This window comes from Sorex fumeus, unplaced genomic scaffold (genome assembly GCF_029834395.1).
Source record: "Sorex fumeus unplaced genomic scaffold, SorFum_2.1 ptg000043l, whole genome shotgun sequence".
Taxonomy (NCBI): domain Eukaryota; kingdom Metazoa; phylum Chordata; class Mammalia; order Eulipotyphla; family Soricidae; genus Sorex; species Sorex fumeus.
Genome location: NW_026606100.1, coordinates 4,752,616 through 4,764,980, shown reverse-complemented (window position 1 = coordinate 4,764,980; position 12,365 = coordinate 4,752,616). Strand labels below are relative to the sequence as shown.

Here is a 12,365-nt window from a genome sequence, read left to right as displayed (position 1 = left end):
TTGTGGCAAGGGAAACAGGACATACCGATGTCATCCTAAAACTTCAGAACTGCATTCCAGTAAACACAGAGGAATGGAGGTGCTTCAGGAGCACTGTGATAGGTGTCACCCTAAAAACCTAAGCTCCCTGTAGCAAGGGAGAAAGGACAAACCAGTGTTATCCTACAAGTGTGTGTGAGTGTGAGAGTGTGTGTGTGGCCTCTCTTCCCCTTTGCTTCCCACCATTGAGAGGTTGGCGGTGAGTGCCCTTTCAGGTTCCGGGGCTTCCCTTAGGCCGGGCCTCGGGTAGCAGCTCACGGCTCAGGGTCCTGTTTTCCTGTGACAGATGGCAACAGCCTCTTTGACTCCATGGCCAGTGGGATGCGCCTCATTGTCAGCTGCATCTCCTCCTTCCTCATCCTGTCACTGCTGCTCTTCATGGTCCACCGGCTTCGCCAGAGGCGCCGGGAGCGCCTTGAGTCCCTGATCGGAGCAAACCGTGAGTGGCCCCCGTGGCGCCAGCTGTGCCCCTCCATGGGGGCCTTCACGCGGGTGTGGGCGAGGAGCGTGCACCCATTGTCAGGGCCTGACAGCCCCACGCCAGCCCAGGCCATGTGCACCTGGCGACCAGCCTTTCCGTCTGCCTGGGTGCTGTGACCGCCTGCCAGAAAAGGAGCAGCGGGCGCTGGTGGCTGATAGGGACACCCCTTCCCTAGCTAACTTCTTCCCCAGAGCCCCAGGCTCAGCAGAAGGCCCCTCTGCCACGCCCATGTCCCCAGTCGAGTTGCTGAAATCTCCCCTGTCCGAGCTCGGGTAGGGAACCCCATGTCCATGCAGGACCATGTGGCACAGGATCAAGGTGGCAGGAAGGTGGAAGGGGCAGGTCTGCTCGGCTCCCGTCACTGCCCCGTCCACTCACTGACCCACAAGCCTCTCCCCAGAACTGCAGGCCCAGGCCATTGTGGGCTGGCCACTCAGCCGTGCGCTCAAGCTGAGCGGGGGAGCTGAGGGCTGAGCAGCTGGGAGTGACCCGCTCTCTCTGCCCGCAGTGCACCACTTCAACCTGGGCCGCAGGATCCCCGGCTTTGACTATGGGCCAGACGGATTTGGCACAGGCCTCACGCCACTCCACCTCTCTGACGATGGTGAAGGTGGCACTTTCCACTTCCACGATCCTCCGCCTCCCTACACCGCCTACAAGTACCCGGATCTTGGTCAGCCTGATGACCCTCCGCCACCCTACGAGGCCTCCATCAACCCAGACAGCGTCTTCTACGACCCCGCAGGTGCGGTGGTGTGCCAGAGCCTGGGATGGGACCCCCTGCTGCGGGCAGGCCCAGCAGCGGCTGGGGACTCGGGGTTCCTGCTTGCGTATTGCCACTGGAGCCTGGCTCTGAAGCACAGATGCAGGCGGGCGCCCCCAGGGAAGCTGCGCAGCTGACCTGTCCCCTTTCACTGGGTCACACACACCTGGATGGGGGAGGCCGCGGGGGCGGGGAGGGGAGAAGGGACTTGGGTTTGGCCCCGCCCTGGAGGCTTAGGTGTTCCAGCCTGAGTGAGCTCGAGCATCCTGCTAGGGATGTCTCTGGGAACAGGTGGCGGCCACCTCCAGGGACCTTGGGCTGATGCTCCCCAAGGCGGGTAGCACAGGGCCTGGGGCCTGTGTTGCAGCAGCCCCCCTGCCCCAGCCTGGGTGCTGCCGGTGTGAGAGGGTCCATCCCCACCCTCTGCCCTCTTCTTGGGGTGGGATACTCAGGTGTCAGGTGTGTCCACTCACAGCTGCCCCAGCAGGCAGTGGAGCCCCGTGGTGAGCCGCCAGCAAGCTCTGCAGGCCAGCATGCCGGCACTCCCCACCTCTGCTGACGCCCCTCTGCCTCCTCCTGCAGATGACGATGCCTTCGAGCCAGCTGAGGTCAGGCCGCCCCCCGCGGGGGATGGCAGTGGGGACGGGGCTGCGCCCCAGCTCCTGGAGCAGCCCCTGCCCCCGGGGACATCACTGACAGACCTGGAAGACTCGGTGGACAGCAGCAGCGCCCTCCTCGTGCCACCTGACTCCACCCCCAGTGGGAGCGACTCGGCCGTGGAGGCACTGCCCGCCGGCGGCCGCCATAGCCGCAGCCCCCTCAATACTGTGGTGTAGGGACCCTGGCCCCAGCCTGCTGTGGCGGGCGTGTCTGGGGACTGTGGCTCCCCAGGAGCCTGGACCCGGCGTGTGCGTGCAGCCAGCGAACCCCGGCCAGGCCCTCTTCCCCCGGGAGCCTGGGGACCACACGCAGCTTTGGGTTGCGGCCCTTTTCTTTCTTGAATGGCCGAAGAATGACAGTTTGTCCATACGCTCAGACGCTGGGAACAAAGTGGGCGCTGTGGGCGGGACAGGGCCAGCTTGCCATCCTAAGAGACCTGCGGCTGAGCTGGCCCTGTGGGGGTGCCAGCTGGTTGAGGGGCCTGTCAGTATTGTCTTGGGCAGTAAGATCTGCTCGGTTGGCTGCTCTGGGGGGCGACCCTGCCCTGGGTTGGGGGCTGAGCTGTCCCCCCGCTGCCTCTCCCCTGAGAAGGGCCGCTTGGAAAGGGGGGCCATGCGCTGTCATCTCCCTCCTGGGCTCTGAGGCCCGGTGCTGTGCCATCTCCCCGCCCCAGCCTGCCCCCTCCCTCCCCGGCATTGCTGTGCATGGCTCCGCGGAGGCCGCCCTGGAGCACCCGCCTGCTCCCGCCTGCTGCCCTCTGAGGCCTTGGAACCCGCCTCCTGCTGAATGCGTCCCCAGGCCTGCCCCCCCAAACCCCCACCTTATTTGTGCCATAAAGGGTCGATTCTTTATGGAGAGGTCCACATCCCAGGCCCTGTCCACCCCTGAAAGGCCACTTGCATATCCACAGCCATGTGCCACCTCCTGGTTCTCTGCAGCTTGGGGCCTTTTGCCCGAGCACCCCAACCACCCGCTTCGGGGCGGTGGGACTATCTCAGCACACAGGGCTCTGAGCGGTTCTGAGGTTAGGAGACGAAGCGGGTTCTGTGCGATTTTGAGCACATCCATATCTTTTCTACGTTGAATGTCTGCCTCCTGTGCGTGTGTGTACACACGCGCGTGTGTATGCGTGCGTGTGTGTGTGTGTGTGTGTCTGTGTGTGTGTGTCCAAGTGTTTGCAGATGGTGGCGGTACACAGGAACATAGGCGCCGGCACTGAAGCAGGCGCCCGCTGCCGGGCAGCACCATGGCAGGGCAGGACCTACGCCTGCGCCCCCCCCCCCATCCCCCGAGCGCAGGCCCCCAGCTTTACCTGGGCTGCTGCGGCAGGCTGTGTCCCGGACTTTGGCAGCTTCAGTTTGCTGTGTGACGTCAGTCTGCTCCAGGATACCAGCACTGCCCTTGCCCACAGAGCTGACACTGCTTTGAGGATGGTGTCCCTGGGCGTGCGAGTGTCACACAGGCAGCTGCGGATGAGGCAGGAAGCGGAACACACGGGCGAGGGCAGTCCTAGGTCGGCAGTAAGGGCCTGGTGGGGCCCGGAGTGTGCTTCACGGAGCCCCAGAGGGCCTGAGTCTGACATAGCGCCAGCCCCAGAGGCCCTGGCCCAGCCCAGAACTGTGATTACAGGGCAAGGCAGCTGGCAGCCTTGTGGGGCTGGAAAATTGGGGACCGGACCCAAGGACTGTGAGGCCAGGGGCCACAAAAGAGGCACCGAGGAAGGGGACTGTGGCAGGAGGGCCTGCTGCCATCCTGGCTGACTTCTGCAGGCATGTGTGCCCTGGGGCCTGGGCTTTGAGGGGAGAGCTAGGGCCTGAGCGTGTTGCCACCCAGTCCTTGCCCCCATCCTCACCAGCCCCCTTGGTGAGGTGGTGACACTCCAATGGTCTGGCCAAGTCCCTGCCCAAGCCCACCCTGGCTCCTGGGAGAGGCAGACTCCGGAACACTAGAGCCCAGGCCCTGCCGGGGAGGTGGGGCAGATAATGTACATTGTCTCGAAGCCTGTTCTTTTCTGTCTGTTTTCCTTCACTTAGAGGGGTTTTAGTTTGGGGTTTATTTTTGGTTGGGTTGACACTAATTCTTAAGATGCTGTGAGAACCATTTCATCCAAATGCCAAATAAATTTGTGTTCTGGAATTTGTGCTCAGTTCTTGGTGGGACCCAGGCTGGGGGGCTCAGTGGAGAGATACAGGGCAGACACGACTGGACACAATCTCTTCTGCAGTGGACCTTTCAGTCTCCTCCTGCCTCCACATGCTCCCTACCGAAGCCTCCTGGCCATGCTCTCCCCACGGCTGCTCAGCTGCCGGGCAGGGATTCCGTTAAGGGGATGGGATGGTGGGGGCTGGAGAGAGCACAGAAGGCAAGGTGCTTTTTTGCATTTGGCTGTTAGGCCCGGAAATCTGGGTTCCCAAGTGACGAGACGCCCAGAGACATGAACACGATAATGCAAAAGCAGGAGTTTTATTCTAGTATACTGGGGTCAACCCACAAATAGCGACCCCGACCTCAAGCAGCAAGCAGCTTATATAGGGTTTGATTACATAAGCAATACATGGCTTATTGTTTCAGGAAACTCTTACTTAGTTCCCAAATAAGTGTGTTTGGCAAGCAGGGTCTGTGTTGGACTCAGGCTTGTGGTTGCTGGGTATATTCTCTATGGTTTCTGGCATGTTGTGATTGATTGAGCCCACTTGCTGGGCCCAGGAACTTTCCTGGTGGGTTCAAGTTGGCTAGTTACACATTGTTTGATTCAAGGGGAAACTGAAACTGTTTCAGTTCCAGGAAAGGAACCTGAAGCCTAGCGAGTTTGCTGATTTTTGCCCCCTATCATGGCGTCAGTTTCGCCCTTACTGCTGATATGAGCCTGGGCATCCCTTATGACCCCCTGAGCACTGCCAGGAGTGACCTCTGAGTGCAGAGCCAGGAGTAACCCTTCAGTATTGCCGGATAGGCCCCAAAATGAAGAAGGGGCTGGCGATCCATTGGCAGGGGAGATGCTTCCAGGGGGTAGCCACCTTAGTCTCTAGGCACATCCAAGGCATCACACTTGCTTGGGGCCTTTGGGTGCCATCAGCACCGTGGACAGCACCCACACTTGCTCCCAGTGTGAGGCAAGACTGCAGGGGTGCAGTTGCAGAACCCCCACGTCAATCCACCTACTGGCCAGACCAAAGACACACACCTCAGAGCTTTCCAGATCCGACACCTGACAATGGCCACCAAAGTTCATTTTCCGGAGGCACAAAGGCCCTGGCCAGCGCTTGGGTTCACTGGGCACCAGAGGCCCTGGAGCTACTGCAGAGACCAGCTCGGGCAGAGGGTCCTGTGTGGGCACTCTGGGGGAAGCGTGCACAGAGGAAGGGTCTTCCACCTGACCTCTAGTTGGGTCGGGGGGTGGTGGTGAGCACACTGGCAGGAGGGTAAGCTGTGCTCTCTGGGTTGCCAGGTGGGCAGCAGAGGGGAAAGGTTACCCCAGCCCCACCTGTCACGGTGACACCCCTCTGGCAGTTCCATCCTTAAAAGTGGCCTTGGCAGTTGCTCAGGGTCCCCAGCTTCCGTTTCCTCCTCAAATGAGCACAGTGACACACGATCTCCTCCACACCGCCTCCTTGTGACCAATTGGAGACTCCACATGCGCTTGGGGGAAGTGCCCAAGGCTGCAGCTGGCACACAGTACCGCCCCCCCCCCCCCCCAGTCAGCTCTCATTTCCCACCCCGGGATGGCCTTTCCTGGGTGCCACCCCCTTGGCCAGCCTGGAAGCCCATAGGATATAGCCCTGCCCCCGGCCAATAAAAGCGCCCTTGCCGGCCGCCTCACGCCACTGGCCTCTGCCACTTGCCTGCTGGTTGCAGCTGGCCAAGGCGGCAGCATGTGGGGTGCGGGGCTTGCACTAGCCCTCACGGTGCCTCTGGCCGTGTGCACGGACTCCAACGGTGAGCGCTCGGGCTCTGCCATCCCATCTCCACTCTGCCCTGCCTGGCTGCTTCCCCTTCTCACATCCTGTCGTTTCGGGGGATGGAGGTAGCGGGCTGTGGAGACAGTCATGTGGGCTCTGCATAGCCTCCCACTTTGCATTCTCGGCCCCTGGCGGGGATGGAGCCCTGTGGCTCTCACTCAGTCCGCTGCCTGCTGTCTCCTGTCCACAGGTGTCTGGTGCTACGATGCCCAGGATCCAAAGTGTGGTGAGGACGGGGGTGAGAGGTGGTGGCATGGGTCCGTGTGTCTGGGGCCCCTCCCGTGTCTGTATGTCACTCCCGTGGCTGCCACATAAGTGCCTGTCATTGCAGTGGTGAGGAACCAGGCACTCTGTGTGACTGTCCCTCTGCCACTGTCTGCTGTGGTTTCCAACTGCTAATTGCAGGGAGAGGGGGGTGGCCTGGGTGTGAGCAGGTGTCGCAGGGCCCCGGGAGGGCATGTCCCCATATCTCCAGAGACCCTGCCGCCCTCCTTGGGGACAGTCTGCCAAGGGGGTGACCATGTGCTGAGGACGGGCAGTGCCTGCCTATGTTTCCAAAACTGCCAGGCCAGGTTGGGGGTGGGGTGACCGTGTGTGTGTGTGGAGACAGCAGGGAGGAGCTTTCTGAGGCCCGGTGCTTCTCTGGGTGTGTTTGTTGGGGGAAAGAACCATTCCTCTGCACCCCCAAGGTGTCTCCATGCCCCTAATGTCCCAAGACCTGTCCCCTCAGGTCCCACCCACTGGAAGGAGGTGGCCCCTGCCTGCGGGGGCCCAGCACAGTCCCCCATCAATATCGACCTTCACTTGGTGCAGCGGGACCCAACCCTGGGGCCCCTCATCTTCCAGGGCTATGACTCGGCACCTCCAGGACCCTGGACCCTGGAGAACAACGGCCACACAGGTCAGGAACCCCCCAATAGACCCAAGCAGGGAATCCTCATGGGGAAGGGGATGCTGCTGTCTGCCCAGAGTCAGGCCCCCCGCAGGAGATGGGACCATTTCAGAGCCAGAGACTTCCAAAGAGAGAAGTCATTGACCTCCAACAGAGAGATTGAACCCCCAGTAGACAGCACCTTGGGGATCGGGCCTCTGCACACACTGAGCCCGACAGCCTGCCCCAGGCGCAGAAAGCCCACCCCAGAGGACCAGGCAGGGAGCGTTTGGCAAGGGCATGGGAGTGGGGGAAACCTCTGCTCTGGTCTGGGGCGGGTCAGAGCCGAGAGCACATCCCACACTCTTCCCCGCCTCCAGTGCTTCTCCACATGGATGCTGGCCCCCAGAGCCTCCTGGGCATGCGGGGCGCTGGGCTGCCAGGGCCAGCCTACCGCACTCTGCAGCTGCACTTCCACTGGGGGCGCCCCGGGCGCTCAGGCTCCGAACACAGCCTAGGCGGGCAGCGCCACTCTATGGAGGTGAGCTGGGCAGTGGGGTGGAGTGCCAGGGCCGCATGGGTGCCCAAGGAGCCTGGGTGGCATGGCTGGACCCTGCCTTGGTCTGTCCCTCCTCAGATGCATGTGTTGCATATGAACACGCGGTACCAGAGCCTGGGGGAGGCCCTGGGTCACCCTGATGGGCTGGCAGTGCTGGCAGTGCTACTGGCGGTAAGGGAAGGGCTGTGACGCCTGTGTCTCCTAGAAAGGGACCATAGGGGTGTGGGAGGGACACGTGAGCCAGTGGGCTGGGGGCAGTTAGGAGGTCTATAGGGATTAGTGGATTTGCAGGGCTCTGGGGGGACGGAGAGATAGTCCAGTGGGTAAGTGCTTACCTTGCATGCAGCCGGCCAGGATTCAATCTCCAGCATCCTACATGGTCCCCTGAGCACCACCAGGAGTCATTCCTGAGGGCAGAGCCAGGAGTAACCCCTGAGAATTGCTAGGTGTGGCCCCAGAACCAAAAAAAGAGGGGCTCTATGGGAGGCCATGGGCCTACAGGGGTTGGGATGACCATGCCCCAGCATACCTCGCAGGCCTCCCTCTAGAGACCCCCTCCTTAGGCTCCTCGCCCCAACTCCACACCCTCCTTCCCGGCTGCCCCCTCTCCAGGAGCAGGCTTCAGACAATGCCAACTTCTCGGCCCTGGTGTCCCAGCTGAAGAATGTGTCCGAGCCTGGTGAGGGACCCCCGAGGGTGGCCACTGAGGGCACTGGGTGGGCACCAGATGGATCAGGAGCACCTGGGCACCGGGGTGGGGAGGGCCCAGATGTCAGTCCTGTCTTGTCCCTCCCAGGGACTTCTGTGGATCTGGTGTCCACCTTCCGGCTGGCCTCGCTGCTGCCTAGTGCCTCGCATCACTTGCGTTACTTCCGCTACTCAGGGTCCCTGACCACGCCTGGCTGCCAGCCGACGGTGCTCTGGACAGTGCTTGAGGATGCAGTGCCCATTGGGCACCTGCAGGTGGGAGCCTGACCCCTCACCCCAGGGCTGCCCCGCCCTCCTCCCTCTCTCCCAGCCCCTCCCATAATCCACCTTTGCCCCTTCTCAGGTGGCCCAGTTCCAGAGTGTGCGCCTGACTGGCCGCAAGGGTTCGCACCCCTTACGGTTCACAGAGAACTTCCGCCCCCAGCAGCCGCTCGGGGGACGCAGGGTCTCTGCCTCCCCAGGAATTCACATCCCAGCCACAGTGCCCAGCCCTGCCTCCGCCCAGGCCCTTGTGTGCAGAGCTTTGCTGGGCCTGGGGCTCAGCCTGGGGCTCTGGCAGGGCCCCTTGGGGCCAGACTGACTTCCTGCCCACAATAAACTGTACAGTGACCTTGGCCTTCCGTGGCTGGGCCTCAACGTCCGTCCATACCAGTGGGGGAGGGACCCTGAGTCCCCCTCTGCCTCCCCACTACAGCCAGTTCCAGACGACCCACCCCCGTCAAGATCCCTAAATATTACATGAAAATTCCTAGTTCGGAAGGAAGAGAACAGCTAGCAGAGCTTAGGGGTTCCATCCCTGACACCCCACATGGTCCCCCAAGCCCGCCAGGAGTGATCCCTGAGCACAGAACTAGGACTAAGCCCGACCCCCATAAAAAACAAAAAGTTAACACCAAAGATGACATTTTATTTAAAAAGCAAGTGCCCAAGGGCCAGGAGTCCGCAGGATTCAACAGGAACTATAGCTAGTTTCTCCCAAGGACTCAGGGAAGGCAGGTGGTGGGGGACAGGACAGGCTGGTGAAAAGCTGAAGGGAGGGAGCATAGCAGGTGGCCCTGGGAAGTGAACCTGTGGACAGTGACACATCCTGGAAAGACACGGGGTGCAGGTGACTGCGGTGAGCCTAACTGTCCTTGAGGTAAGTGTCCTTGGTTGCAGTCAAAGCAAAGTCGAGTGAGTCCAGGCGCCCCTGGCTGGAGGTTCATGTCCTGGAAGTGCAGTTCCTGGCGGCCAGGGCTGACCGGCACAAGCACTACAGGCCGTGTGGGGCTGTGTCCATTAGGGCAGAGTGTGGCTGTCCCTTGGGGAGACGCTGTGTCCAGGCGGACATGTGCTCCGAGCTCTGTGTGACTGGAGTGTGCATCATTTCAGTGGCAGGAGGCCACGCTGACCCTTTTTAGAGACCACCCCTCCCTGGAGGCCGTGGGGTCTTGCAGCTGCCTCCCCGGCGCAGTTCGCACCCTTGCCCAGCTCCAGGCCCAGAGGCGGCTCGGTTCGCCCGCCCCCTGAGCGCATGCATACCGTCCAGTCCAGTCCCCAGGGCAAGGCCCCCGCCGCGGAACAAGGCGTTCGTCCTTTACCGAGCGTGAGAGAGCCCGTGCTGCCGGTGGCCGCGAGCTCAGTCCCCGCCGCCTTGGGCCTGCGGGGCCGCGGCGGGCACCGGCGTCTTCTTGAAGTTCTTCCGCGCCGGAGCCCGGGCGGCGGCGCCGTCGGGGGCGCCGTCGGGCGCGTCGTCCGCGGGCCTCGGGGCGGCCGCCAGCGCGTTCACGGTGCCGAGCGCCCGCAGCAGCGCGGGGCCGCGGGGCGCGGGGCGCGGGCCGGCGCGGGGCTCCCGGCGGGCGGGCGGCGAGGGCAGCAGCGCGCGCAGGGCGTCCAGCTCGGCGCGCAGCTCGGCGCGCAGCGCCTCGAGCCCGGCGCTCAGCTCGGCGCGCACGGCTGCCAGGCCCTCCTGCAGCCGCCGCTCGCTCACCTCCAGCACGCCCGCCGGGTAGGTGGCCCCGCCGCGCGGCTCCCCGCACACCGAGCACACCGAGTCGCGGCTGCGCGCGTCCGCCCGCTCCGCCGGCCCCTGGCCCGCGCGCTCCACCACGCGCAGCAGCTTGGGCGCGTCGGCCCGCGCCGCCGCCTCGGCGCGCAGCTGGCCCCGCAGGCGAGCCAGGCGGCCCGGGGCGCGCGCCTCCTCCGGGCCCGGCCCGTTGCTCTGCGGCCCGGGCTCCCGCCGGCGGCCCGCGGCGCGCCGCAGCGCCTCGCTCGCCCCGTAGGCGCCGCGCGCCTGCACCCACTGGCGCCCGGGCTCCGTCGCCATCCGCTCCGCCGCCGCCGCGTCCACCTGCAGGGCCGCCGCCGCCGCCGCTGCCGCCGTCCGCAGCCTAGCGACCGCGGGGGCCCGGGAGACGCGCCGTGGGAACGGCCGTGGCCTCCCGGGCACGAGGCCTGGGACCCGGGGAAGCCCTGCAGGGATGGGCTGGGGACTGGATGGGGCCCTCGGGGGCGAAGTCGACACGTTTCGGTGCACGGCGCTTGCCCGCGGGGACCTCGCAGCCAGTGGGTCGCAGCCGCCTCCGAGCGCCTTCCGGGCCGAGGCCACGGGGTGAAGAAACCCAGGCTCAAAGCAGTCAGGAGCCGCCGTCACAGCTGTCTGCGCATCGCCGGCTGGGGACTGGGCAGCCTATGAACCCCACCCTTCCTCACTGCCCAGCGCGCCCGCTACTGAGACCCGGACTGGGACAGTGGAAGCCCCGACCAGGCCTTTAGCCACCTCCAATCCGGTCCCCCAGCCCTGGGGCTTGGCATAGGCCATCCATACCTTCCACCTAGAATACACCTTCCCCACCCACTGCCTAGTACTGCCACTCACCCCACTTGTTTTGCAGGTGCTCAGGGGTTACTTCTGACTCTGCACTCAGGAACACTGAGGGACCATGTGGGATGCTGGGGATTGAACCTCGGTCGCGCGCAAGGCAAGCACCTTACCTGCTGTACTATTGCTCCAGTCCCGCTCACACCATTTTTACAAAACCCACTTCCTGACCGACTCCACTCCTTAGCAGGGAATTCAGGTCCCTCCCCCTCCCCCCCCCACCCCACAGTGGCAATAAGATGGTCTCTGTTCTATGTCCATCCGGATCCACAGTAGGGGTCCCCGTCTGAGTCTGCCCCCCAGACTCAGTTTAAGCTTCGGTGTCTGTGCTGTCCCCTTCTGTGGGAGCCCCTCACCCACCCATCTTGTCTCAGTGCTTCCCTGGGGCACTGTGCTCTGGTCCTTGAGGAGGGCTGTGTCCCCTCACCCAGCGTGTTGTTCTCCCTGTGCCCCAGAGGCTAGTTAGGACTCTGGGTTCCTTGGGGCCTCCCCACAAAGCTGGGTCAGGAGGGGAGATGGTAAGACAGCCACTGGGATCCATGTCCCCTGGACCCCTGGGGGCTTCACCTTATGCAGCTGTGTGTACACACATATGCGCATGTGTATGTGTGTACATATGTGTATCTATGTGTGCCTGGTGTGTGCATGCTAGTGCACGTGCGTGCACTGCTAGCATGTGTGTACATGTATGTGAGCACATGTGTGCATGCCTTTGCACATGTGTGTGGGTGCCTGTGTGTGCGCCTGTGCGTGCATGTCTGTGTATGTGTGTGTGAGAGAGAGAGAGAGCTGGGGGTGGGGGTGGCTGTTGACCCAGTTCCCTGCATCCCTGGCCCCGGCCACTGTCGAGACATGAGACCCTCCATTCATTCATTGCACCTGTCTGAGGTGTGAGAACTTGGTCCTCTGTCAAGCCTCAGACCCCTCGGTTCCTGCTGAGTCACCTACCCCTCTGGGACCTCCAGCATCTGGCTCTACTGATCCCTGGAGCCTCGTTAACTAGCCCCTGACCCGCTCCCAGTAATTGCAAGAAAGCTGTCTAGAGAACCTTGGATTCCTTCCGCCCGCCGGAGCTGTGAGCCAGGGGCTCTGCCCTGCCCGTGTTTGCAGGTGAAATGAAGGGGCCCAGGTGGGCGGCAGATAGCCCACTTTTGCTTCCAGCAGCTGTGGGTGAGGCAGGGCTGGGCCTGGAAGAGATTGAGGTGGCAAGTTTGTGTCTTGCTGTCAAGGCCACTGGGGGCAGGGGTGTCTTCACGCGAAAGTCCCTGCAGTTAAGAGACTGTAGATATGGGGGGTCACAGTCGGTGGGGGCACAGAGGGCGTGGGAGCCCTGGACAAGGAGAGAGTGAAGGCTAGTGCAGGGTGGGGCTCCAAGGGTCCTGAGAAGGGCCACCGAGGTGCTGGAGACGGGCAACAGAGAACGGGCTCCTCAGCCCACACATGAGGATCCACAGTAGGTTGCGGG

At 63.1% G+C, this 12,365-nt stretch overlaps 3 protein-coding genes across 5 annotated transcripts in view; 2 read left to right on the top strand and 1 right to left on the bottom strand.

Moving 5' to 3' along the window:
- Positions 1 to 4,079, top strand: part of DGCR2 (DiGeorge syndrome critical region gene 2) — a 62,233-nt gene extending 58,154 nt beyond the window's left edge. For both annotated transcript variants that reach the window (XM_056120701.1, XM_056120700.1), the window contains 3 exons: positions 326 to 478; positions 1,029 to 1,265; positions 1,866 to 4,079. In XM_056120701.1, the coding sequence (XP_055976676.1) occupies positions 326 to 478; positions 1,029 to 1,265; positions 1,866 to 2,119 (644 nt within the window). In that variant the 3' untranslated portion in view covers positions 2,120 to 4,079. The remainder of the gene's footprint in view (positions 1 to 325; positions 479 to 1,028; positions 1,266 to 1,865) is intronic.
- A 1,636-nt stretch (positions 4,080 to 5,715) lies between these two features.
- On the top strand, positions 5,716 to 8,650 carry LOC130029686 (carbonic anhydrase 15-like). 2 transcript variants are annotated; one of them, XM_056120709.1, is made up of 8 exons: positions 5,716 to 5,879; positions 6,093 to 6,128; positions 6,633 to 6,803; positions 7,154 to 7,314; positions 7,411 to 7,503; positions 7,945 to 8,011; positions 8,129 to 8,295; positions 8,384 to 8,650. In XM_056120709.1, the coding sequence occupies exons 1-8, from the start codon at positions 5,816 to 5,818 to the stop codon at positions 8,618 to 8,620; spliced, it is 996 nt and encodes a 331-aa protein (XP_055976684.1). In that variant the 5' UTR covers positions 5,716 to 5,815; the 3' UTR covers positions 8,621 to 8,650. The 2 variants fall into 2 exon arrangements, with proteins under 2 accessions (XP_055976684.1, XP_055976683.1); XM_056120708.1 differs by lacking the exon at positions 5,716 to 5,879 and having other exon boundaries at positions 5,961 to 6,128.
- Positions 8,651 to 9,658: 1,008 nt separating this feature from the next.
- On the bottom strand, positions 9,659 to 10,345 carry LOC130029692 (protein FAM246A). The gene has a single exon (XM_056120714.1). The coding sequence runs from the start codon at positions 10,343 to 10,345 to the stop codon at positions 9,659 to 9,661; it is 687 nt and encodes a 228-aa protein (XP_055976689.1).
- Between the last annotated feature and the right edge of the window lie 2,020 nt (positions 10,346 to 12,365).

Bases quoted from the DNA above. Each gene is read 5' to 3' on its own strand.
- LOC130029686 (XM_056120708.1), top strand. From the start codon at position 5,990: ATGTGGGCTCTGCATAGCCTCCCACTTTGCATTCTCGGCCCCTGGCGG. The intron at 6,804-7,153 runs GTCAGGAACCCC...CCCCGCCTCCAG, and splicing joins GGAGAACAACGGCCACACAG to TGCTTCTCCACATGGATGCT. The intron at 7,504-7,944 runs GTAAGGGAAGGG...CCCCCTCTCCAG, and splicing joins TGCTGGCAGTGCTACTGGCG to GAGCAGGCTTCAGACAATGC.
- LOC130029692 (XM_056120714.1), bottom strand. From the start codon at position 10,345: ATGGCGACGGAGCCCGGGCGCCAGTGGGTGCAGGCGCGCGGCGCCTAC.